This window comes from Camarhynchus parvulus, chromosome Z (genome assembly GCF_901933205.1).
Source record: "Camarhynchus parvulus chromosome Z, STF_HiC, whole genome shotgun sequence".
Taxonomy (NCBI): domain Eukaryota; kingdom Metazoa; phylum Chordata; class Aves; order Passeriformes; family Thraupidae; genus Camarhynchus; species Camarhynchus parvulus.
Window position 1 is genome coordinate 45,275,826 of NC_044601.1, and position 21,976 is coordinate 45,297,801.

Below are 21,976 nucleotides of genomic sequence, written 5' to 3' on the forward strand. Positions count from 1 at the left end.
GGGTTAGGCACAACACCCACACCAACAGACAAAGCTACACTCTGACCAGTGGCTCCCTATCTAATACAGCAAATGCTTAGATCAATTTTTTTCCAGTTATTCCTGATTTTATCTGTAATCTCAATCCTTCCTGGCCCATAGTAGGTGCCAAACAAGACTGCTGTGGTTTAGGAATGGTACTGCCCAGTTTAGTGCTCCCACTGTGACGCTTCAAACACACTGCCACTTGCTTGCTTGCCCATCCCCTCTCTGCTTTCCCCTGGGGTGAGATGGAAAGGGGAATTCGAGGCAAAAAAGGTAAAGATCACAGATTGAAATAAGAAAAATTTACTGGAAACAGCAATGAGGTAAGAAAACAAGCAATAACAGCAACAATGTACAAAAGACAGAGCGATTCACATGCAAAATTGCTTACTGCAGAGCTCCACCGATCCCACTGCAACCAGTCCACCATGACTGGAAGGAACTCCTCCACCCTGGAAGGGACAGCCTCCTTCTCTTAGCAATGAGGTGAGGTGATACAGAGTAAGTTCTCCATGCCAGCCCCCTCCTCTCTATTGCAAAAATGAACCCTGTTCTGGCTCCAGCCAGAATAAATATAAACTGGGGGGTCTCAAAAACTTCACACAGTGAACATTTTGGTATTATTAACAATACAAGTATCTATCTTTTGTGGTGATATCCCTCAATATCTAAACACATTTCTTCCTGTGAATATGTATCAATGATGTGATGAAGTAGGACACTTGGAATAGTGTCACCCACTGCACTCAGTGTAAACATTTAGATGGTCAAAACTGGGCTTATTTACAAATAATTTCATGCATGACAACTGACTCTTCTAAAATTATATAAAATATATTTAAGAAAAGGATGACATTGCACATTTGTATTAACAACAGTGAAAGAAGAGGAAGAACACTAAAAAGCTTAACTAAAGCCAGGAAATAGTTGCACTGAGGTAAAGTTACAAAACAACCAACTCTTGTCACTGATTAGAGCTAAACAGTTCAAATCTCCAAGCCAAGATGTGGCACCTGCAGAAGAGCCAATCACTATTCCTTGATATTTTGAAGTAGCTTTAATAAATGAGACTCAATAACCTGCTGAACTAAAGCAGAGAAAGAGATGAGGTTAGTATTTATTTTTTCTCTTTTTTCAGAGTTATACTGTTTTTTCTAGCAGATATATGCTTGTCCTGTGCAATCATTTAATAAAAGCCAGACATGTATAAATTCACTCTGTGAATAAGTCAGCATTCTTTCAGAAAGTAAAAGCCTTATATAATGCAAAAACAATACCCCCAGATAGGCAAACAATGTTTTTGGGGATCATCATCAGCTCTTTGGTTTGAATAGACTGATAGCACATGGAAAGCAAATTTTTAGCCTACAAACAGAAAATAGGCAGAAGCATTTATGAGAAACTTCTGTGAAACACTTGGAGACTGAGCTCTTGAAGCAGTCTTCTATGTAAACTCCTGTAAGTTGTGCTGTGCTCGTTTCAGCTGGGGTAGAGTTGATTTTCTTCTCAGTGGCTAGCATGAGGCTGTGGTTTGGGTTTGTGCTGAACACAGGGTTGATAATACAGAGATGTTTCTGTTATTGCTGAGCAGGGCTTGCACAGAGCCAAGGCCTTTTCTGCTTTTGGTACAGCCACACTGGGGAGGGGACTGGGGGTGCTTGGCAGGCTGGGAGGAGACAGAGCCAGGGCAGGTGACCCAAACTGACCAAAGGGCTATTCCAGACCATGTGGCACCAAGCTCAGTGTATAAAGTGGGGGAAAGAAACAGGAAAGGGGGGGACATTTGTGGTGATGTCATTTGTCTTCCATTTTGCACGATGGGGCCTGGCTGTCCTGTAGATGGCTGAGCACCTGCCAGTGCATGGGAAGCACTGAATTGATTCCTTGGTTTGTTTTGCTTGTGTGCACAGCCTTTGCTTTCCCTATTACACTTTTTCTCTCCCTGATCTCTCTGGTGGGGAAGTGAGTGAGTGGCTGTGTGGGGCTTGGCTGCTACCTGGGGTTAAACCATGACACTGGCTCATTCATAAGCACAAGGCAGTGCTTGGAGAAGCTACACATACAGCGCTCAGCTTACTTTTTGATTCCATTCATTTCTGTAACGGCAGACATTTCACAGCTTTCAAAATGACAGGGAAAAAACCAATAAGGAGTCCCTTTGCTTCTGGTTTCCATAACCAAGCCAGATATTATAATTTACTGATTACTGTCTGCCTCAAGACAAACTAGAGCTAGAGCTGATGTGACTGAAGAAGGTTTAGCAAACTACATAACATCATTCCAGTCATGTAGGGTGACGGGTTCAGGAGGGTTGCAGGCCTTATCTTAGTCATGGCTGCATCAGCCCTAAACACCATTATTTGTGTCCAGTGATATAGAGCCAGGTCAGGGACATTTTCTTACTAAGTATCTGACTTTCTGAAACAAGAATGGAAGCTCCTACCCATTTTGGCCTGATGCATTTAGAATTATTAAGACTTGTAGGACAGGTAACATGTTAAGAGCTGCAAAACATCTACTGGGCCATTACAGCAGCTACATAAATGAGGAGCTGCAAAAATTAATTTTTTAAAGGGTTTACATTTGCAATACTCACCACTCCGATAGCCCAAGGCTACAGCCAAATCCATGGAATTATAGCCAGCATCTGTTTCAATGGTTGGATCAGCACCATTTTCTATGTCAAACAGGGATAGAATCTTACATTTCTGACAGTGAGAACCGATCGTACATTATTAATGATAATTTGGACAGTCTGCTTACCAAGAAGAATTTTAACACATTTCACATGGTTCCCATGTACTGCATATAGCAAGGGTGTGCCTCCATTCTGCAAAAGCAGAGAAATGCCTCAGACACCTAATGATTAAGCAGTCTGCAACTGTAATTCCTTAATACACAGATATGCTTCTATGTACCAGTAAGAGACTTCCTAGGTTTTATAAAAATGATGTTCAGTTTTAGATCTTCACAACTTCCATCATTTTTGTATACTGTTCAAACATGAAGATCACACTTGTACAAGAAGTCAGCATTGGTCTCATTCTCTTTCTACCATGAAGTCAGAGCTAGTAGCATCACTTTCTCCTATCCTATGAAAGTTTTGAAACTCTCACGTATTTCAGAAGAGGTAGAACAATTTTTAAACTCAAGCCAGTGCTATGTCCTGCTTCAATTTTCTGACCAAAGCACCCTCTGACTAAATTCAAGCTAGAATCTTACCCAGTCATACTCATTGACATCAACTCCACAGTCAAGCAGCATTTTGACAATATCAGTGTATCCTTTACTGCAGGCCAGTGAGAGGGCACTTTCTCGCCCCTTGCCCAGAATCTGAGGATCTGCACCCTGAAATAAAGTATCAATTTAAAAAAAAGAAGCAAATTTGAGGTTTTACATAGACCTTAACTTTAAAACTTTTAAGCTTGTAGCAGCATTGACAAACTTAGGAATGCAAAGCAAACTAAAGAGTAAATGAATTCAAAATCAATTGTGATTTTTTCCTTACATTCTGGAGGAGAAATTCCACTACTGCTATCTGCCCATGAGCTGCAGCCCACATCAGAGGGGTAAATCCTTCTTCATCCTTATGATTGATTAAATTTTCTGTTCAGAGAAAAATATATAACTTAGTAATCCTTTTCTCACTGCACTGTATCAGCTGGTGAAATGTGTTGATGGTAACATTTATTCGCCAGGAAGCAGTGTGACCTAAATGTCATCTCAACTTTAAAAACAAAATTCTGTCCCAGTGGTGGTGGTAATATCTCTCTCCAAGAAAGAAAAACACATCCAACTGACCATAGAAAAATTTCAGCCTTTAGTTTAATAATTTAAAATTCAAGTTTTTAAGCTCTATAAATCAAATTCTGTTTTTACTCAGAAAATTACAAGTTGTCTGTAATCTGGGCTTCACCTTTGTAAAGAAGATAAAGGATGTTTGAAAAATAAAGAGGTACATCCTGTATTGTACTGTAGACTGTGTTTTTTCAATAGAGTGAGCCACACAATTTTGTAAAGAATGAACTTGTACAGCAATATAGGTAAAACAACTCCATTCCCCACAAAGTTTGTGTAATCAATAAGGTGGTCTGTGAAAACGATTAAGGTCTACATTGAGTGCAGTTGGAAGAAGAAAAGAACTTAACAACTGGCTGACAAATATTTCAGCTGGATTTTATTTTAATATCTAAGTACTTTATAAATCCCATACTTATCATAGCACCAAAATAAGCATTTTTAACTGCTACCAACACTCCAGAATCGATTTGCTTTTTATATACATGGCTCATTACAAAGTATTTAGACTCAGTGACTCACTACCTGTTTTCCAGTAAACATTTCAATAAGGATGCACTGAAAGCATCGGTGATTACTATTAGTGCAGTAAGAATATACTATTAATGTTACTAAATTCATAAATATGTTAGGAAAAGCTGAAGTTTTGCACATGTACTATGGACACACAAATGCCACACTATTCAGAATGTGTAGTACTATTACACTGCAGGTGTGAGGTGTGGCTTACATTAGCAACATGCAGGTCTTTATGCTGATTGATTAAATAGAATTGGAAAGCCACCATTAACAGAAGTATGTTTTAAATGACAAAGATAAATTAAAAATAAAATGAAATAAGCTGCTGTGACAGAACGAACATGTTTCTTTTTTAGTACCATGGATTACCTATATACCCCTAGAGAACAGGGAGAGGAAGGGATTTACCTACTGCTATTAACATTATGTTTTAATTTAAAATGCAAATGATACACTGAGTGAGTAATAGATTGATACAAAATATTAGTCCACATATGCAGAGAACAATACCTCAAATGTCCTCCAACTTGTACCAGAACTGAGGACTTTGTAGCTTTGGTGAAAAGGTCAAACACAACAGCAAATAAATGGCCCAAAGAAAAAAAGAAGGCATTTAACCTCCTGTCTCACCTTGTTCAATACGTGTGGCCAGATATAACATTTCTCCCTGAGCAGCCAGCTGATGAACAGATAAAGCTGCAAAAAAGGAAGCAAAAGCCATATTATATACACCAGTTTTCATTCTGCTCTATTTAGAGCTGAGCATAACATGTCTATTGGCTTCAGCAGTACAGAAATTGGAATCGAGAGTGTAGATGATTTTACCTTGGGCTCTGACCTTAAATCACAATTAAACACTGAAAATTTTCTGAAGAGTTTCATAGATTTAGGTAATTTTTAAAGCAATGGAGCAGTTATTCTTGAAAGCAAGGATACTTCCCACATTGACTCTTTACAAAGTAACATGCTGTCTTCACTGCTGTTTGGTCAGCAACCCAAGATTACTTTAAGACCCATTTATTAAGTGAAAATAAACATATTTTGATAGATTAAGGAAGTTTAATTTAAAAATCACACTTGAATCACTAGAAGATCTATCCTACTAGTCAACAAAGGAAGCCTCTAGTGTCTCCCACTCCCTACAATGTGGAATAGATCAGACATTACAAAATTACACATAACTTGATATACAGAGGAGAAAACAAAGATTGAGGGATTTCTTTTGTTACTGCAGAGATTATGCAGAAATAACCTCTGATCCCACAGAAAACTGCATGGGTGCATGGTTTTGATAACTGCAACTTGGAGCAGTCCTGAAAGGTAATCAGGAGACTAAATGTAATAAACTATCCACATGATGTAGTAACAAAATTAGCTAATGATTACATTAACTGTAAGTGTTCACTGTCCTCCTCCAAGTCACCACATGAAAGTTGAGTTTGTTCAGGAAGATGGCGTATTTTGTTCAGTGGCCTACTGCAGCTCCTGATTAATTTTTTCCATTCAAGTGGCATTTTTCTTTAAAAAAAGTGACTTGTGATTTAGAGAAAATAATTTACTATGAAGTAAATTACAGCAAATTAATTTAAAAAGGCAATGCTTGACAATTCAGAAAAAACCCCACCAGAAATAATGCTTCCTTGATTTTCAAGATCTGCGACAATCATGATGCAGTATTCTATATTTACATTACATCTTAAGTATCCTGCAGCATTTACCAATCATCTAATTTTAAGATACACAAGTTCTGAAAATATGGGCATGAAGTACATTAACTTACAACTTAGAATGTAATTTTTGATTTAAAAAGTATAGGTAAGGCATTTTCTGGTTTTTTAACTTCTGGAAAATAAACTTCCGTCATGAATTCCATACAACAGGTGGATGACTATTTTATGGCTGGACCCATGTGAAATTATCCATGTGAAATTACATGGACATGTGCAACTTAAATAAATGAGAGGGGAAATGAGTCTCCATCTTCTTTTCTGAGGAGGACAGGATGGAAGGAAAGACTATCTCAGTGTTTTTTTCCTACCTTTAACTTAATTGCAACACCAAAGAAAAAACTGCATAAATTTGTCAAGCATCCAACATATAGTTCACAAAACAATTATTAAGAGAAAGGCAGAAAGATACTTACAGTTTACAAGTAGAGGTGTTGTAGAAACTTCATTTCCCCTGTGTTTGTTAGTTAGTGTAGTTGATTGTTTAATTGGTGAGAAATGCTTAGTAGTTGACGGAGTATAAACATGTCTTACTTGGATACCAGGGGAAGGAGAAGTGTGGCTGTTGCATTCAGCTACATTGAACAAAAAACAGAGAGGATTTCAGTACTAATAAGAGCATTAAAAGCAAGTCATAGAACCTAAGTCAAACTGGTAAAGCACCAGTATCACAAGACCTTTAAAATCCATCCAAAAATTTTTCACATGTGCTTTTCCCACTGTGTATTGTGAAAGCTGAATAAAGGGCTGCATTAATTTCTAGCATAAAACAATTATGCTACTTCATAAGTTCAGTATGACATAATGTCACCCAGAGACAAGTTAGTATCTAAATGAGGGAAGCCTTTGTCTTGATTTTTCAACATGCCCAGCATGGATTTATTATGTAAGAAGGCTCTACTTAACTTGTCATCTTCTCATAAACACTCTCCAAGGCAATAACATGATGCAGCTCTGGTCAGATCTGCACTCAGGTACCTGCTCAGCCTTTGCCCGCTCCCTAACCAGTCCACCGCACGAGTGGAGACAACCTTCATTAACTTCACCAGGGCTCTTCCCACTCCTGGATAAAATTTTAACAGCATTATGAATGCTTGATGAATACTTATCCAGGAGAAAGACAGGATCCACACTTACGTACATAAAATGCAACAGCAGGTCACTGCTTAGAGTTCAGGAAGTCATTCACTACTGATGTGTTCCTTCATACTAACTTTTCTTGCTTTCCCCTAGAAGCTAATAGCATTTTATTACAGAATATATTTATATGTTGTCTTGGCTTCTAATTCTCAAAAGCAGCTTTTGGTTTTGAGATTAGATACTTAAAAGACATACTGAAGGATTAAACTCCATATTGGCTTAACTGATTTGACACTAGTAATTAATGACTAGAAGCTAAGTAACACACACACTGAAAACACCATAGAGAATTTTGTGATCATAAATGCAAGCACAAATTCAGGGAGACTAATTAAAAGAAGTAGAGTGTAACAGGAAACAAAATTATGTTTTGTTTGCCAATCAAACAGCTACAACTGACTGTAATGAATTAAGAGTCCTACCACAGACTTTGACCTGTGGTCCCTGGATTTGCAGGACTACTTCTAAGAGACTTAAAATGTTACCTAAGAAAAACTACCCTAGTGCTGATGGGTGTAAATCTACCACTCAGACCTGCAGCTCTGCTACTGAGCACTTGGGGCAAAATCAAAAATGTTTGAAAACTACAGTGGCTGAAATGCAGCCAAAGAACACAAGTCAGTGAAACCATCAAAATTCAGAGGAGGCCTGTGTTTGCATTTGTCACAGGCAATAGGTCACATGGACTTCAGGAAAAGATGCAAGACTAACGGTCTGAAATATGACAGCAAGTGCTAGAAACCACAACAGGTAAGGGGAAGTAGATGGCAGTCCTAATTTTGCTCTGTATCGATATCCTGAGCTGTGAAAAAGCATGGATCAGTTGTGATGAAGCTGCCCAGCAGTGGCAGGATTAGCTGCAGGGATCCTGCCCTGGAGCAGCATTTGCTTTCCAGCAGCAGTGAAGCTACAGTGGCAAGCCCATGGCTAGGATGAGAGGCTCTGTACAGCCACAGTGACAAAACACCCCTGGCTTGTGCTGTCTTTCATCACCCTCACGAAAAGATACAACGTGCTGCTGAAAGCTACTGAAGTGCTCATAAAGTGCTTTCAGCAGTGTTCTGTGAAGAAGCATACTGCTGTAGGACATGCCATACAGAAGCAGCTTGTTTTCCTAATGAGCATCAGCTCTTACTAGCTTAAAAGACTTTTTGTGCCCCTGATTTTGCAGTTGATATATGTATTCGAAATGTAGTATAAAAATTAATCTTGGAGAAAATGTTTATATTAATAATCCATTAAGCATATAATAAAAACGTTAGAGGAACACATCTCAGAAAACTGATCAATACACATATAGCACAGAAGCTCTTTTTTTAGAAAGCATAATAACTTAGCAGGATGACACAGTACACAGGTAATTACACAGGTAATATTTTGTACCATAAATTCAACCTTTAAATAAGACAGATGCGACTTCAAGGTCAGAGTTGACTTGATCTTGAATATTTTTACTGTCCTCCTCATTCAAAGACTTCACAAATCGTGAGCAGACATTCATATCAAATCTATTGGGCAAAATGAATTTCATCCCCATGGTGACACTCTGAGCCGGGCCCTCCTCTGTGCTGGTGTCAAGCTGATGCTCCACTTTAATGTCTGGCATGGGTGGAAGGCTGTAGCTGGTGGTACATTCTTCCACAATTAACTGGGCCCCGACATCTAAGTTTGTTGAAGATGCCATGATCTCAGTCCTGTACAAGCTTCATGCAAAATGATGCTTCATTGTTTCCAGCCAGGAGCAATCTTGGCCAGCCAAGCCAAATTTTCTGGACAACCTGCAACTGAACAGACATAACACTGGTTAAGAACATTCTGGTAAAACAGTGCATAAAAACACATCAAACTTTATTTAAGCATATGGCATTTAGTTTTGTCATTCAAAACACCGGTGAAATATCATTCTTGTTGCTGTCACAAGTAAGTGACCAAAAGCTCCATTTATGTTTCAGCACCTGGATGTTTAAACCAAACTCTGTTATTAAGCCAGTAGGAGTTTCATCCGTGTGAAATGATGCTTCAGAATTTTTGCCTAATTGCAACAAAAAACCCACACAACAACCAGATTTATACCAACCCAAGAACAAGCTATAATATATATATATATATAAACTACTTCCCAGAAACATTGGACTTGAGGGAAAAGTTAAAGCGACTTTAACCTCCCATACGTCTTTTGCAACCTGAGTAAAATAAACTGCTTCTACCACATACGTAGGAAAAAAACCCCAAATCCCGTTAAACCGATAAAGGCAACCCCAGAATACCCGTGGCTTGTTCGCAGTACCGCGGGAAGTCTGGGGCGGGGCCGCGATTCGCGCGGCTCCCGGCACGTCTGGAGGCGTCCCCTGTCCCTGGAGGCAGCCCGTGAGGACAGGCCGATGACAACCCCCACACCGCAGGGTCCGGGCCCGGCCTCGCCTCGGCTTTCAGCCGCAGCCACTGCCACTGCCGGAAGTGCAGCCTCGCCGCCCCGCCGATTGGCCGACGAGAGGCGTGCTCTGATGACGCACTGCCGGTGCTGCCTCCATCTCGCCTCGCGGCAAGCGCGGCGTGTCGCGTGCGCCCCGAGCCCGCCGGCGCTTCGCGGGCCTCTGCCGCTTCCCCGGGCCTCTGCCGCTTCCCCGGGCCTCTGCCGCTTCCCCGGGCCCCGGGCCTCTCCTGCTGAGCTCCGGCCCGGCCCGGCCCCGCGGCATGGCCGCGTACAAGCCAGTGGTGGTCCAGGCGTGCCCCAAGCTCGGGGAGAGGATCACGCAGGACACGCTGTACTGGCGGGGATACAAGGTAGGAGGAAGCGGCCCAACAGTCGCAGTTACTGCTCCGGAATGTCTTCTTTTACTACTTTGGTGCCGCGATTTTTTTATTTTTTAAACACGTATGAGTTAGTTTTTAGGTTCAGAACACATAATTAATGGGTAAGTTGTAATACGTGAATTGGAAAAAAATTAAAAGAGCAGGAGTGGCCTGTCAGAAGTGAAACTCATTATCATTGCACCTAAAAACGTTTTGATTCTTATGGAGTTTTAAATTCTTTGTAGGAAAAATAGCTTTTATTTTACTGTTTTCATACTTGATGGTGTGCTTATGTGTGTTTAACGATCTTTATCACAACTGTTTCAGACACCTGTTCAGATAAAGGAATTCGGTGCAGTAAATAAAATTGACTTTTCCCCGGTCCCACCATATAACTATGCTGTCACAGCATCCTCGAGGGTAAGTGGCCTTTCTGAGGCTTTTATGCTGTTCTTCTTCAGCTGGCATGACGCCAGGAGATGTAATTCCCTCTTGTTCTGGCAGATCCACATCTACGGCCAGTACTCCCAGGAGCCCATCAAGACGTTCTCTCGCTTCCGGGACGCAGCGTACTGTGCCACCTACAGGGACGACGGGCGCCTGCTGGCCGCCGGCAGCGAGGACGGCAGCATCTGCCTCTTCGACGTCAGCGGCAAAGCACCGCTCAGGCAGTTCGAGGGTCATACCAAGTAAGGCAGGACTGGTTTGTTTTGTTTGCATTCTGAAGCTTCTGTGCTGCGTTTGCACACCTCAGGCTCATCACACACCGGGTGGTTTCTTAAAGATCGCCTTGTTCCACCCCTCCCACCACAGGGCAGGAACGCCTGCTGCTAGCCCAGGTTGCTCAGAGCCCCATCCAGCCTAGCCTTGAACGCTGCCAGGGAAGGGGCATCCCCATCTTCTCTGGGCAACCCATTCGAGTGCCTCGCCAATATTCAGTATTTACATTAAATTATAGTTGTATGTCTACTTCATGTGCTGCTGAAAGTCTGAGTAGAACTGAGTTACATCGCTTTCAACTGTTTCATGGAGATCTTACTGAAAAGTAGATTTAAATGAAATTTAAAATGGGAGTGAGTTTTTAAAACAGTCTAAATATGAATCAAGTATGTAGAAAAGTAAATACATTTTCTCTTGCACACAGGTGTCTCTTAATATATTGTGTAGATACTGTCTTGTGAGTATGTTGCATTGATAAGCGCATCTTACTTGATGCTGGTAGGAAAAGAGTTCTAAAATATGTCTAAACAAAAACAATGAAGAAAAACTCCAGGAAAAGCAGGAATTGCTTAAAAAACTCCAAAAACAAAACTAAAAAAGTGCATAATGGTAGCATGGGGTGAGGAAGAAATTAAGAGTTCTGATGTATCAGTGAGGAGAAGACAGGCTTCAACAGACTTCTATGCTGTGAAAAATCGATGTGTGTTTTATCTACGTAGAACAAGAAGAATCCCCCTTTCAGTGGGAAATACCCAGACTGACCTTGAGAGTGTTTCTGTTTGCAAATTGTGTGTTCCAATGGCTAGGAACTTCATACCTGTGCTCACCTGCATTTGCATACCTGTGTGTTCTGCCAACACCCGTTGGGATATTACAGTGATAACAATGACTTCAGTAATGATTTTAAAGGGCAAGAAGATTGTTCGAAGCTGCCATACCTGAAATTTGCTGTTATAAAGTGAGGTTTTGTAAGTTCTGATATTAAACACTGCACGTCTAGGTTAGAGTACTTTAATAAACTCTTCATACAAACTAACTCTTCTTGAAACATGAATATATTTTAACTGTGGGTGTTGTGGACTTTGTTTTCTAGGCCAGTTCATCTAGTGGGATTCCTGTCTGATAAATACCGAATATTTTCCGGTGGTGATGATTATTCATCAAAATTGTGGGATATTCCAAGTGCCACAGAAATCATCTCTTACAGTGAACATACTGACTATGTGAGATGTGGCTGTGCAAGTAAAGTGAATGCAGATGTCTTCATAACAGGTTTGATTTTGTTTTTTATTTATACTTCTTTTGGATTGAATTGAAGAAAAATGTTGAAAGATAGTTTTTGATACAGTAGGGTCATATTTATTGTATTTCAGTCATGAAGGATCAGTCTGCCTGTGCAATACCTACTTTATTGTTTCCTTTTTTTGCTTGCTTTTTAAGCTTGACACTGTTGTTCTATAGGAAACTGCAGGAACTGAGTTTTAATATCTTTATGGTTTAGTCTATTAGGGTTAACAGAACTTGTGAAAGAAACTACTGTGAATGTATCCTTTGGCAGGGAGTGACTGAAATGTTGTGCCAAGTTTCTGGAGCAGGACTCTAGTGTGTACAGCCCATAACTGGCACACTCAAAAATGTGAGGTCATGTGGAGTTACTTGGAACTACCTGCATTCGGTTTTCCTAGCAATAGCTTTGTATCAGTCTGTGGAAAACTGTGAAAAAAAAATAGTATTCCTTTTTTCATGAGGCATAAGAAGCTAGGTTTCATCAGGTTGCTTGATATTTATTATTATATATACACTTCATTCATGGAAGTGAAATGAAATGAAAACAAATTACTTTTACAGGCTGACATGTAGCTAGGACTAGAATTAAAAAATTTGTTGCCCCAAGGCTGTAGCCTAACCAAGGTAAGTCACAAGGTGTTTTTACATGTATAATTTAAAACTACTGCTATTAGGCAGCAACTCCTTTAGATGATAGGACACAGCTGTTTTAGTTCTTGAACTAGTTGAAATTATGAAACTGATTTATGCTGATGTTTGCAGGTTCCTATGATCACACTGTGAAACTGTTTGATGCACGAACAAAGAGTAGTGTCATGACGATAGAACACGGCCATCCTGTGGAGAGTGTGCTTCTCTTTCCATCTGGTGGACTTCTGGTATCTGCAGGTAATTCTATAAGAGCAAATAAATATCTTTTCTGTGGTCCTCATTTGATGAATACTTGCTTTTTGTGTGCTGTTTTAGTTTGATAAAGAAGTGGTAAGTGATGTAATAATTGGATTTCTCAAATATCTTCTGTAGGAATCTGCGTTTATGTGGCGGGTGCAAGTAGGGGTCTTTCCTTTTTGTCTTTGTTTTAATATTCTTGTAGTTTCCACTTCCCCCCTGCCCCCAAAATAATTTGTAATAACAGAATGCAGACTCTAATTGGCCCACTTCTTAAGTGAAGGAATTAACATACTTAGCTGTTGAAAGGATGGGACTGTCTTTCTCATCATGTTGACAAGCTTTTTTAGTTTCTTGTTGCTATTCCATCAGAGGTACCATAACCCCATAGTTTAAAGATTTTTTTTTTTATTTGGTAATGAGTATGATTGAGAATGGTTGAATCATTCAGGTCCATTCAGAATGGACTAAAAAAAGAGCAGGCTTGTGCCAGAAGATAGAATGGAAGAGGATGGTGAGTAGGTACAGAAAAATGTTAAGAGGTAAAGGTACTTGTGAAGGAAATACTGCATCACTCTGTGAAAACTTCTTCAGAGAAGCATAAATATGTACATATGTATGTTTTGTGTGCTTCCTCTTCACAGGAGGTCGATATGTCAAAGTGTGGGATGTACTAAAAGGTGGACAGTTATTAGTTTCACTTAAAAATCACCATAAGACTGTGACTTGTTTGTGCCTGAACAGCTCTGGACAAAGGTTATTATCAGGATCCCTGGACAGGTTGGTATATTTTGTGGCTTCATTATGGTTGCATTCTTTAGGACTTTTTTTCTTTGAAAGGTATTATTTCACATCACTGTTAACCTGTGTTGGGCTTTATTTGAGAGTATGTTTTGGGGCCGAGGTACCTACTGTGAAGCTGTCCCTGCTTTTGCAGGGGCCTTGATCTAAAGGGCCTTTTAAAGGTTCCTTCCAATTCAAACTGTTCTATGATTCTAAGATAGAATTTAACCTTTTCCTCTTACTAATCTGAATATCAATAAGGATTGTGTGTGCCATTTGGGAATGCATATGGGGAACTTCTGAATAAGGGTTCAGTTTTTTAAATGTCTAAACTGACCTTTCCAGTCTTTGGAAGTTAACTATTTTTAAGTTTAATACAGTTTAAATATGAAAGTGTACTTTCACTTTTTAAAAGCCTGGGTTTTGTGTCTCTGCTTTTGCTTTTTGTACCCAAGAGTGCTTGTGAATGTGACCTCTTTGCTTTTTTTGTTTGGTTTCAGTTGATGAGTACTGATAGTTGGTGTCTTGTGTCCGAGACCTTAGACATTAGAAATTCAAAGTGATGTGAAATTACACTGGATGTGTTTTCCTCCTCTCTCCTGTATTTCCTAGGCTACCTCAGGCTTTACAATTACATAACACTAGCTTTTGTCCTTCTAAGATAATATTTTCTATTCTGTTTTGTTAAATATTTCATGCTTCCAACCAAATCCTTAAGGGGCAGCTGGATACAAGATTATTTACAGATTTACTCCCAGATATGCTAGTAGATCTTGTATTTAAAATTTAAGAACAAATTTGAAGAGATGCTGTCTTAGTGTTTTCCTAATATGCATTTCTGAATTCAAACAATCACTATGCCCGCCTTCAATTTCTTCTTCTGTTCTTGCCCCATTTTCACCTTTTTTGAGGTAAGAACACTCCTGACTTGACTTGTGGACACCTTTTAACAGAACATTACTGTTGCAGGAGTAATACCTAAGAAGCTCAGTGGTAGTCTGAGGAATGCATTGTATTAATTCTCAGTTTCCTTGAATGATCTGTAGAAGATGAGAGTGATGAAGTTCTGTAAAGTGACTACAGTAAATCTCTACTAACAGCTTTTTTATCTTCGCTCTTCCATGTAGGCATGTGAAGATTTACAGTACTACATCCTACAAAGTGGTCCACAGCTTCAACTATGCAACATCAATCCTCAGTCTTGCGTTGTCGGTAAGCACATTAGAAGTCTTCCTAGACTAGAAGTGAATTCCTGATACCTTTTAAGTCACTGAAGTAAATAATTGTTGCTTTCACGGCTACTGGGTGTTCCAGAAGAATGCTGTACATGCAAAGTAGGGTTGAATATGTTTCTCCTGAGTAACAAACACAAAGAGTTTTTAAGCATAATAGATTCAAATACCACGTTACCTGACTAGATCAGTGCAATGTCTTGTGTTTATTAATGACACTGTACTTCATAGGGAAAATACTCACTTTAGAAGGGAGGTCCTTTGACTTTAAGACGATTGTGCTCACCTTTTGCCTTTCAGGAATGCTGTGAGTCCTTTCACATGGCAGCAATAAAGAGAAGTAGGTTAATTTGTTGAGGAATTCAGAATAGGATGTAAACTTGCTTTAAAAGTTGGTGTCAGGTTGGTCTGAGGAAGAAAGAAGAAGGTTGTGAGCAGAAACAAATTTGTTTGTCAAGGCATGTCTTGGAAGCAGACAGCAGAGACTCTTACTTCTCAGAAGCACTTGATTTCCAGTGGATAAGTTATGTGCTGGCCAGAAATTTGGAGGCTAGCACTAGTTTTTAAGCAATACTGTTGTCATGTAGTACCCATTATGTAGCTTCTGAGGGACATGTGAATGGGCCTGTGGGGGATCTTTACTACCTTTGCTACTTTACTATTGTCCTGCTCTGTTGGAATGTAGGGGAAGGTATGTGTGGGGAGTGTCTTCATTTCCTACTGTATTACTTAGGGAGCTGAGCTAAAATAAACTAGGATTTTTTTCTTTTGAAGTGAAGAATCCATAGTCTTTTAAGACCCTGTGGCATCTTCAAAATATGCAATACCTGTAGTTTAGCATCTCTAGACCATGTATAATACATCTTTTGAAGCATAATCTTGTGTTCTGTTGACTAAGCTGTTTGAATTTTAAATGGTCATATGAGAACATTGTAATGCCTTTACTGAGTCAAATCAGAGGTTGGTCTAGTTCCAAATGCTGCTTCCAGCTGTAGCCAGCCATAAGGAAGTGCATATAGAAAACTAAATGCAGGGCAAGTGTGTTTATATTCTCACAAATTCCATTTTCATGATGAGAAATGAATTCATCAAAGTGTAGTTTCAGTGTAATTCAATTAATTACTATTGCATAAGCCTGTTCAGTCTCTCCTTGAGCTTGATTAAACTTGAAACCTTGCCTAGATTCCTTGATAAGGAGTTCCACATTTCTGATACTTGTGTGAAGGATTGCTCCCTATTGTTCCACTTGAATCTTCATAACCTTCAATTGATGCCCTTAAATGAGCCATTCATCAGCTGATCTCCATCTATTCCTGTCATAATTCTGTAGGCTTTTATTATATCATATAATCGTAGAATGGCTTGGGTTGGAAGGGATATTAAAAGGTCATCTAGATTCAGCCCCCCTGCCCTGGGCAAGGACACTGCTAGACCAGGTTGCTCAAAGCCCCATCCAGTCTGGCCTTGAACACTTCAAGGGATGGGGCATCCACAATTTTTCTGGGTGAAATTTATACCTGCTTAGTTATATAAGTGAAATTACATATACCAATGACTGGTGTTTTGAACAACTTTCAGTTATTTCTCAAAATCCTGCTGTTCCATGATAGCTTTGCTTTCTCATAGGTTCTGTTCATGCCTGCTGTATGGTACCTAATAGCCAAAGGTAGTTGTATGCTGTTGGAAAAAACAAAACCTTATAGTCACAGAAGGGTGTTAATGCATAATTGAGCTTGATTCACTACTTAGTCTATAATGTTGCTTATGAGCATAGCCTGGGAGCTGTCCCTGCCTTGAACAAAGTATTCAATCATGGAACCTCAAAGAGGTGCATTCTACATTAAGTCATCTATGATACTGTGATTGGAACCTTGTAATGAAACATAAACCTATAAAAATGTGTATGATAGAGCACATATATGCATGATAGAGCACAGATAAACACTGGGTCCTAACTCTGTGATTTCTTTGTGCTAGCCTGAAGATGAAACCATAGTTGTAGGCATGACCAATGGGGTGCTAAATGTTAAACACAGAAAACCAGAAGAAAAGAATGAAAATTCTCAAAAGAAGAGACAACCAGCATATAGAACGTATGTGAAAGGAAGAAGTTACATGCCAAAGCAGGTATGATGTGGTAAGAAAATACGTGCTGAAACATTTTTGAAAAATTGGTTTATTTGAATGTGCTAAATTGGAGAAAGGGAAGGGAGGGAATATATGAAATTATTCATGGTGATGTATCTAATCCATTATTTGAGTGTGTGTGTATTTGTCTTACTGTGAACTAATTTTTTAATTCTAGGAAGATTTCTGTGTCAGTAAACCTGTAAAACGTGTTTTGAGAAAATACGATAAGCTGCTGAGGAGCTTTCAGTCTTCCAAGGCTCTTGATGCGGTACTGGAGGTGCGGCATTGGTTTTTCTACTTGTCAGAGTTTTGTGCTGTCCACTGATGTTTATTTTCCCTGTATGTCATACTAGTTTTATTTTAGCGTATAACTAGAAAGGAGTCTAAGTTGGGTTCTGTTTTGGTTTTGCTGACACCAGTGTTGTGTGTAAAGATGTTGCTTTGGTACTAAACTCTTCTTATATATGTGTCCAGCCACCCATCATGCTTCATACCCCTGAAGTCACGGTTGCAGTCATGCAGGAACTGCATCGCAGAGGAACACTGAGAAGTGCACTTGCAGGCCGAGATGAGAAGCAAGTTAATCTCCTGCTTACCTTTGTGGCAAGGTATTATTTTAACATGAGCTCCCTCTGACTATTTTGACACTTCTGTTTCCTAATAACTCGCCACAGTTTCAACAGATTACTGGTAGAACACTGGTACTCCTGAAATTTCACATGCCTTTTCCATTGTGATACCAAGGTTTTGGGATAGGTTTGGAACAGTTTGCCTGTTAGCACAGAATGGTTTTGCTGATGAGCTATTCTACTTCTTTGCCAGACACTCTACCCTTAGTCTGTTATTTTCTGTCTCCATGATGAAAATTTGTGTTTTTATGTACTTAAGGCTTTTTGACACTCCTCCAGCCCCCGCTGGCTTCCTGAAAGGAAGAGGGTAAATACCACATATGTGGGTTTTTTTGACTTGCATCTCTGACTGCTGTTCCGTGATGTCTCTTCATCAAGAAAAATTTGTCTCTGTGCCTGTGTGAGAAAGCTGCTTGTTGGTGGTGGAGTACAGTTGACAAAACTAGTAAAATAGGAATGTCTTCTAATTTTGCAGGCGTGTGATTGAGCCTAGATTTACTCCTGTGCTGGTTATTGTTGCTGATATGATCACTGGTAAGACAATACAAAAAAGATTCTCAAAGCCATATAGCTAGCTTGCAAATAAGATTGAAAGTGCTACATTTTTAAGAAACCAAACCTTCATGGCTCTGTTTATATCTGTGGGCTGAGTGTCAAGAGAATGATCCAAAAAAGAGATATTTCCAGATAACTTTGACCATAGTCAGGATTTGATTTGCACAGGCTGCAGGGAAGCTCCTTGTGGTCTCTAAGTACCTTTGAGACTTCATGTTTCTGGGTTTACATAGTACAAATAGCTTCCTCTTATTTAGTGATGTAAAAATAGTATTTGAGGTCATAAAAGCTTCTGTTTCTGTGATTTTGGCATACTGCTGCTGTAAGTACATACAGCTTATGCTTTCAGAACAGACAACATTAAAGTTGTCTTATTTTTTAGAATGTTGGACTTCTGCTAGAATCCTTAAATGTATCTCTAACTAGCTAATATAATTTTTGCCTTTTTATACATCTATGGATTCCTAACTGATATTTTTCTTTATAGACATTTATCAGCCTGTGGTTGGGCAGTCAGCAATAGTTGATAAACAGTTCTTGAAACTCCAGCAAGCTATTGGAAAAGAAATTGACTATCAAGAAGAGCTACTAGAAGTTTTGGGAATGATGGATACACTGTTTGCTACTTTTACTAAGAAAAGAGATACGTGTCTAGAAGAGAACAAAAGTAATGGTGTCACGGAGATCATTGAAACAAATAGGAATTACTGACACCCATCTCAACAAATTGTCACAATTGTGAACTTGAAAGACATGACCTGTTCTGGTAATTTCTTACAATAGTGACTTTCAAAATAAGCCTATGTTGAAGTTCTGTCTTTTAAACTGTGTTGCTGAATAGGCTTGATTACTGAAGATAGAGAAAGAGGACATTTTCAAAATTGCCCATGCAATATTTTTCAAACAGTTTAGTTTTAAAGTTTTGTTTCAGAGTTACATAACTTCTTACATTTACATGGGGATTTACATGGCCTCGTTTTTGGTAGCAGCAGGGCTGCATGGGTGGCTTCTGTGAGAAGCTGCCAGAAGCTTCCCTCATGTTTGGCAGAACCAATCCCTGGTTGCTCCAAAGATGGACATGCTGCAGGCCAAAGCTGGGTCAACTAGAAATGGGGATAACAAAGTTATTGTGCAGTTGTAATTGTGGCCAGAGAAGAGCAGAGTGGGAACATGTGAGAAGAACAACCCTGTGGACACCGAGGTCAGTGAAGAAGGAGGGGCAGGAGATGTTCCCGATGCTGAGATTCCCCTCCAGCCCATGGTGACACAGCCCTGCCCCTGCAGCCCATGGAGATCCATGGGGAATGCAGAGATCCACCTGCAGCCCATGGAGGAGCCTGTGCTGGAGCAGGTGGATGCCTGGAGGAGGCTGTGACCCCGTGGGAGACCCATGGAGAGAGGGGCCCTGCTCCCAGGCTGGAGCAGCCTGCCCTTGGAGGACTGCAGCCGTGGAAGCGTGACCACAGCAGTGTGGGGAGGACTGTTGCCTGTGGGATGACCCACACTGGAGGAGTTCATGGAGATCTGTCTCCATGGGAGGGGAGCCCACAGTGCAGGAGGGGAAGGACTTCTCCCTGAGCAGTGGGAGAAGCCTCAGGTCATGGACTGACCATAACCCCCATTCCCTGTCTTCCTGTGCCACTGGGGGAGGAGGTAGAGCTGGGAAGGAGGGAGGGGGTGAGGGGAAGATGTTTTTAAGGGTTTATTTTACTTCTCATTGTCCTGCTCTAATTTTGTTTAGTAATAATTAATATATCTTAGTTGAGCCTGTTTTGCCCGTCATGGTATTCGATGAGTGATCTCTCCCACTCCTTATTTCAACCCATGCATCCTTTGTTATATTTTCTCTGCCCGGTCCAGCTGCAGAGGATTGAGTGAGGGGCTTTGGTGGCTGCCTGGTGTGTGGCCAGCACCAGCCCACTACAGTTGTGTGTCCAGTACTGTCAGCAGTCAACAATTTTCAGTTTTTATTTACCAGAAAATAATTGGTTGTGTAATTTTAATGTGTCACTGTCTTTATTTAAGGTTAATATCCGATCTCACATCCTTGAAAATACAAAGAAAACAGCATACACATTTGATAACACTTCACTACATTGTTTTTTCTCTCCCTGCTTCATCTCCATTTAAGAGTTTCACGAATTCACAGCACACAGCAGAATGATTCAAGAAGTGCATGCTTAGGTATATTGAAAAAGTTTAGTTTACTTTTTTAATGATGCGTATGTATTTATGAGTTACAGTTTTTCTAGAAAATAGGTAATACTTCTAAATGGGAATTAATTTGAATTAAATTCATGTAATGAGTAAAGTACCAATGAGAAAATATCAAGTTAAATATCAAAACTCAATTTTGTGTAATTCTGCCACTTTCAATGTGCAGTAGATGGAATTTGAGTCTATTGTTTGAATGCTAGGGTAATGGTTTATTTTAACTTCAGGCAGGGCTGGATCAGTATGAATGCAATGGAAAGAGGTGTGCCAAAGGCTGTTGAGTACATGTAGTATGACATTAGGGTAGAACTTTGTTCTTAACCTGTTCTATGGCTTGAATTCTCCTATAGGCCTGGAATTTGGTATGTAATAGGAATTTCTTGCAAAATTAATTTGCTCATGTAAGACATTGAAAGGCAGATATAAGTGGTAGAAATAGCTAGAAAAATTTTGCAAGTTCTACCTAAAATCTTAACAATTGTGACTGAAAAACATGGAATGCTGTTAGGTCTGCCCTTAAATTGGGATGTGAACAATGTATGTTCCTGACTACTATTGTTACTGGTTTTGAATAGTTAGAATGATAACAGGTAATGATGAGGAGCAAACTTCAAACTTCTAGTTTGCTTACTTAGCTAATATTTATTTTTTATTTTGTTTGTGTTAATAGACCTGGAACTTCTTCTGTCTTTTAGGAAATCAGTGTACTTCTTTTAATTGTGTGACTTAATCAGGCAATAGCACTTAGATTTCACACAGAATTAATTTTCGGAGTGGAGATGCAGGGGATGCTTATCTTGGAGCCTCCTTATTCTGTGAACTAGTACTGCTTGGAGTTGAAGGAGCACATTTCTCTTGGCAGCTTAGTTTTTTTTCTATGGCTTGAAAGCCACTAACCTTGACATAAAACATACTCTTAGTTCTTACTGACAGTATTCATGTCTATCGTATGTATCCATTTCAGTGCTTTAAGGTTTGATGTGTGGCTAGAAGAAGCATAGGAAAATGTTAGATTAAAATAGAGATTAGTTGGATCTAAAGTAGAGAGAGATGGATTTGATGGTTGGACTCTTAAGTGGATGAGAATTTGGTTGGTTGTTTGCATCCAGAGGGTAATGGTCAAGGGCTCAATGTCCAGTTGGAGATCAGAGATATGTCAGCAATGTCCCTTAGGAATCCATATTGGAACCAGTACAATTCAGTGTCTTCATCAGTCGCATGGACAGTGGGATCCTCGGCAGGTTTGCAGATGACACCAAGTCAAGTGATGCAGCTGACACACATGAAAGGTGGGATGCTGTTCAGAGGGACCTGGACAGACTTGAAGAGGGGCCCATGTGAACCTTATGAGGTTCAATAAGACCAAGTGCAAGGTGCTGCACGTGGGTCAGAGCAGCCCTGGTACCAGCACAGGCTGGGGATGAACAGATCCCAGGAGCCCTGCCCAGAAGGGCTTGGGGGTGCTGGTGGCTGAGAGGCTGCACATGAGCCAGCCATGGGCACTCCCAGCCCAGAGAGCCACACGTGTCCTGGGCTG

General features: G+C 40.0%; 2 protein-coding genes across 4 annotated transcripts; one reads left to right on the plus strand and one right to left on the minus strand.

The window, feature by feature from the left end:
• Positions 1 to 783: 783 nt before the first annotated feature.
• Positions 784 to 9,667, minus strand: ANKRA2 (ankyrin repeat family A member 2). Of its 2 annotated transcripts, none has more exons than XM_030969198.1 (9): positions 9,496 to 9,667; positions 8,604 to 8,992; positions 6,485 to 6,643; positions 4,972 to 5,037; positions 3,533 to 3,630; positions 3,247 to 3,372; positions 2,788 to 2,854; positions 2,621 to 2,701; positions 784 to 1,111 (listed from the first exon to the last, which is right to left on the minus strand). In XM_030969198.1, exons 2-9 carry the CDS (start codon positions 8,890 to 8,892, stop codon positions 1,056 to 1,058), a joined length of 942 nt encoding a protein of 313 aa, XP_030825058.1. In that variant the 5' UTR covers positions 8,893 to 8,992; positions 9,496 to 9,667; the 3' UTR covers positions 784 to 1,055. The 2 variants fall into 2 exon arrangements, with proteins under 2 accessions (XP_030825058.1, XP_030825057.1); XM_030969197.1 differs by having other exon boundaries at positions 9,476 to 9,667.
• A 69-nt stretch (positions 9,668 to 9,736) lies between these two features.
• On the plus strand, positions 9,737 to 21,918 carry UTP15 (UTP15 small subunit processome component). Of its 2 annotated transcripts, XM_030969100.1 has the most exons (12): positions 9,739 to 9,992; positions 10,329 to 10,421; positions 10,506 to 10,690; positions 11,815 to 11,993; positions 12,771 to 12,896; positions 13,541 to 13,676; positions 14,807 to 14,891; positions 16,889 to 17,038; positions 17,217 to 17,318; positions 17,516 to 17,649; positions 18,146 to 18,204; positions 18,713 to 21,918. In XM_030969100.1, exons 1-12 carry the CDS (start codon positions 9,903 to 9,905, stop codon positions 18,934 to 18,936), a joined length of 1,563 nt encoding a protein of 520 aa, XP_030824960.1. In that variant the 5' UTR covers positions 9,739 to 9,902; the 3' UTR covers positions 18,937 to 21,918. The 2 variants fall into 2 exon arrangements, with proteins under 2 accessions (XP_030824959.1, XP_030824960.1); XM_030969099.1 differs by having other exon boundaries at positions 9,737 to 9,992; positions 10,329 to 10,690.
• Positions 21,919 to 21,976: the final 58 nt, after the last annotated feature.

Excerpts from the sequence above, each read along its gene's own strand:
- ANKRA2 (XM_030969198.1), bottom strand. The coding sequence starts at position 8,892 with ATGGCATCTTCAACAAACTTAGATGTCGGGGCCCAGTTAATTGTGGAA. Across the intron at positions 3,373-3,532 it reads TGGAATTTCTCCTCCAGAAT|GGTGCAGATCCTCAGATTCT; the intron begins GTAAGGAAAAAA and ends ACTTTATTTCAG. Across the intron at positions 2,855-3,246 it reads ATGTCAATGAGTATGACTGG|AATGGAGGCACACCCTTGCT; the intron begins GTAAGATTCTAG and ends CTGCTTTTGCAG.
- UTP15 (XM_030969099.1), top strand. The coding sequence starts at position 9,903 with ATGGCCGCGTACAAGCCAGTGGTGGTCCAGGCGTGCCCCAAGCTCGGG. Across the intron at positions 14,892-16,888 it reads TCCTCAGTCTTGCGTTGTCG|CCTGAAGATGAAACCATAGT; the intron begins GTAAGCACATTA and ends TCTTTGTGCTAG. Across the intron at positions 17,319-17,515 it reads CTCTTGATGCGGTACTGGAG|CCACCCATCATGCTTCATAC; the intron begins GTGCGGCATTGG and ends ATATGTGTCCAG.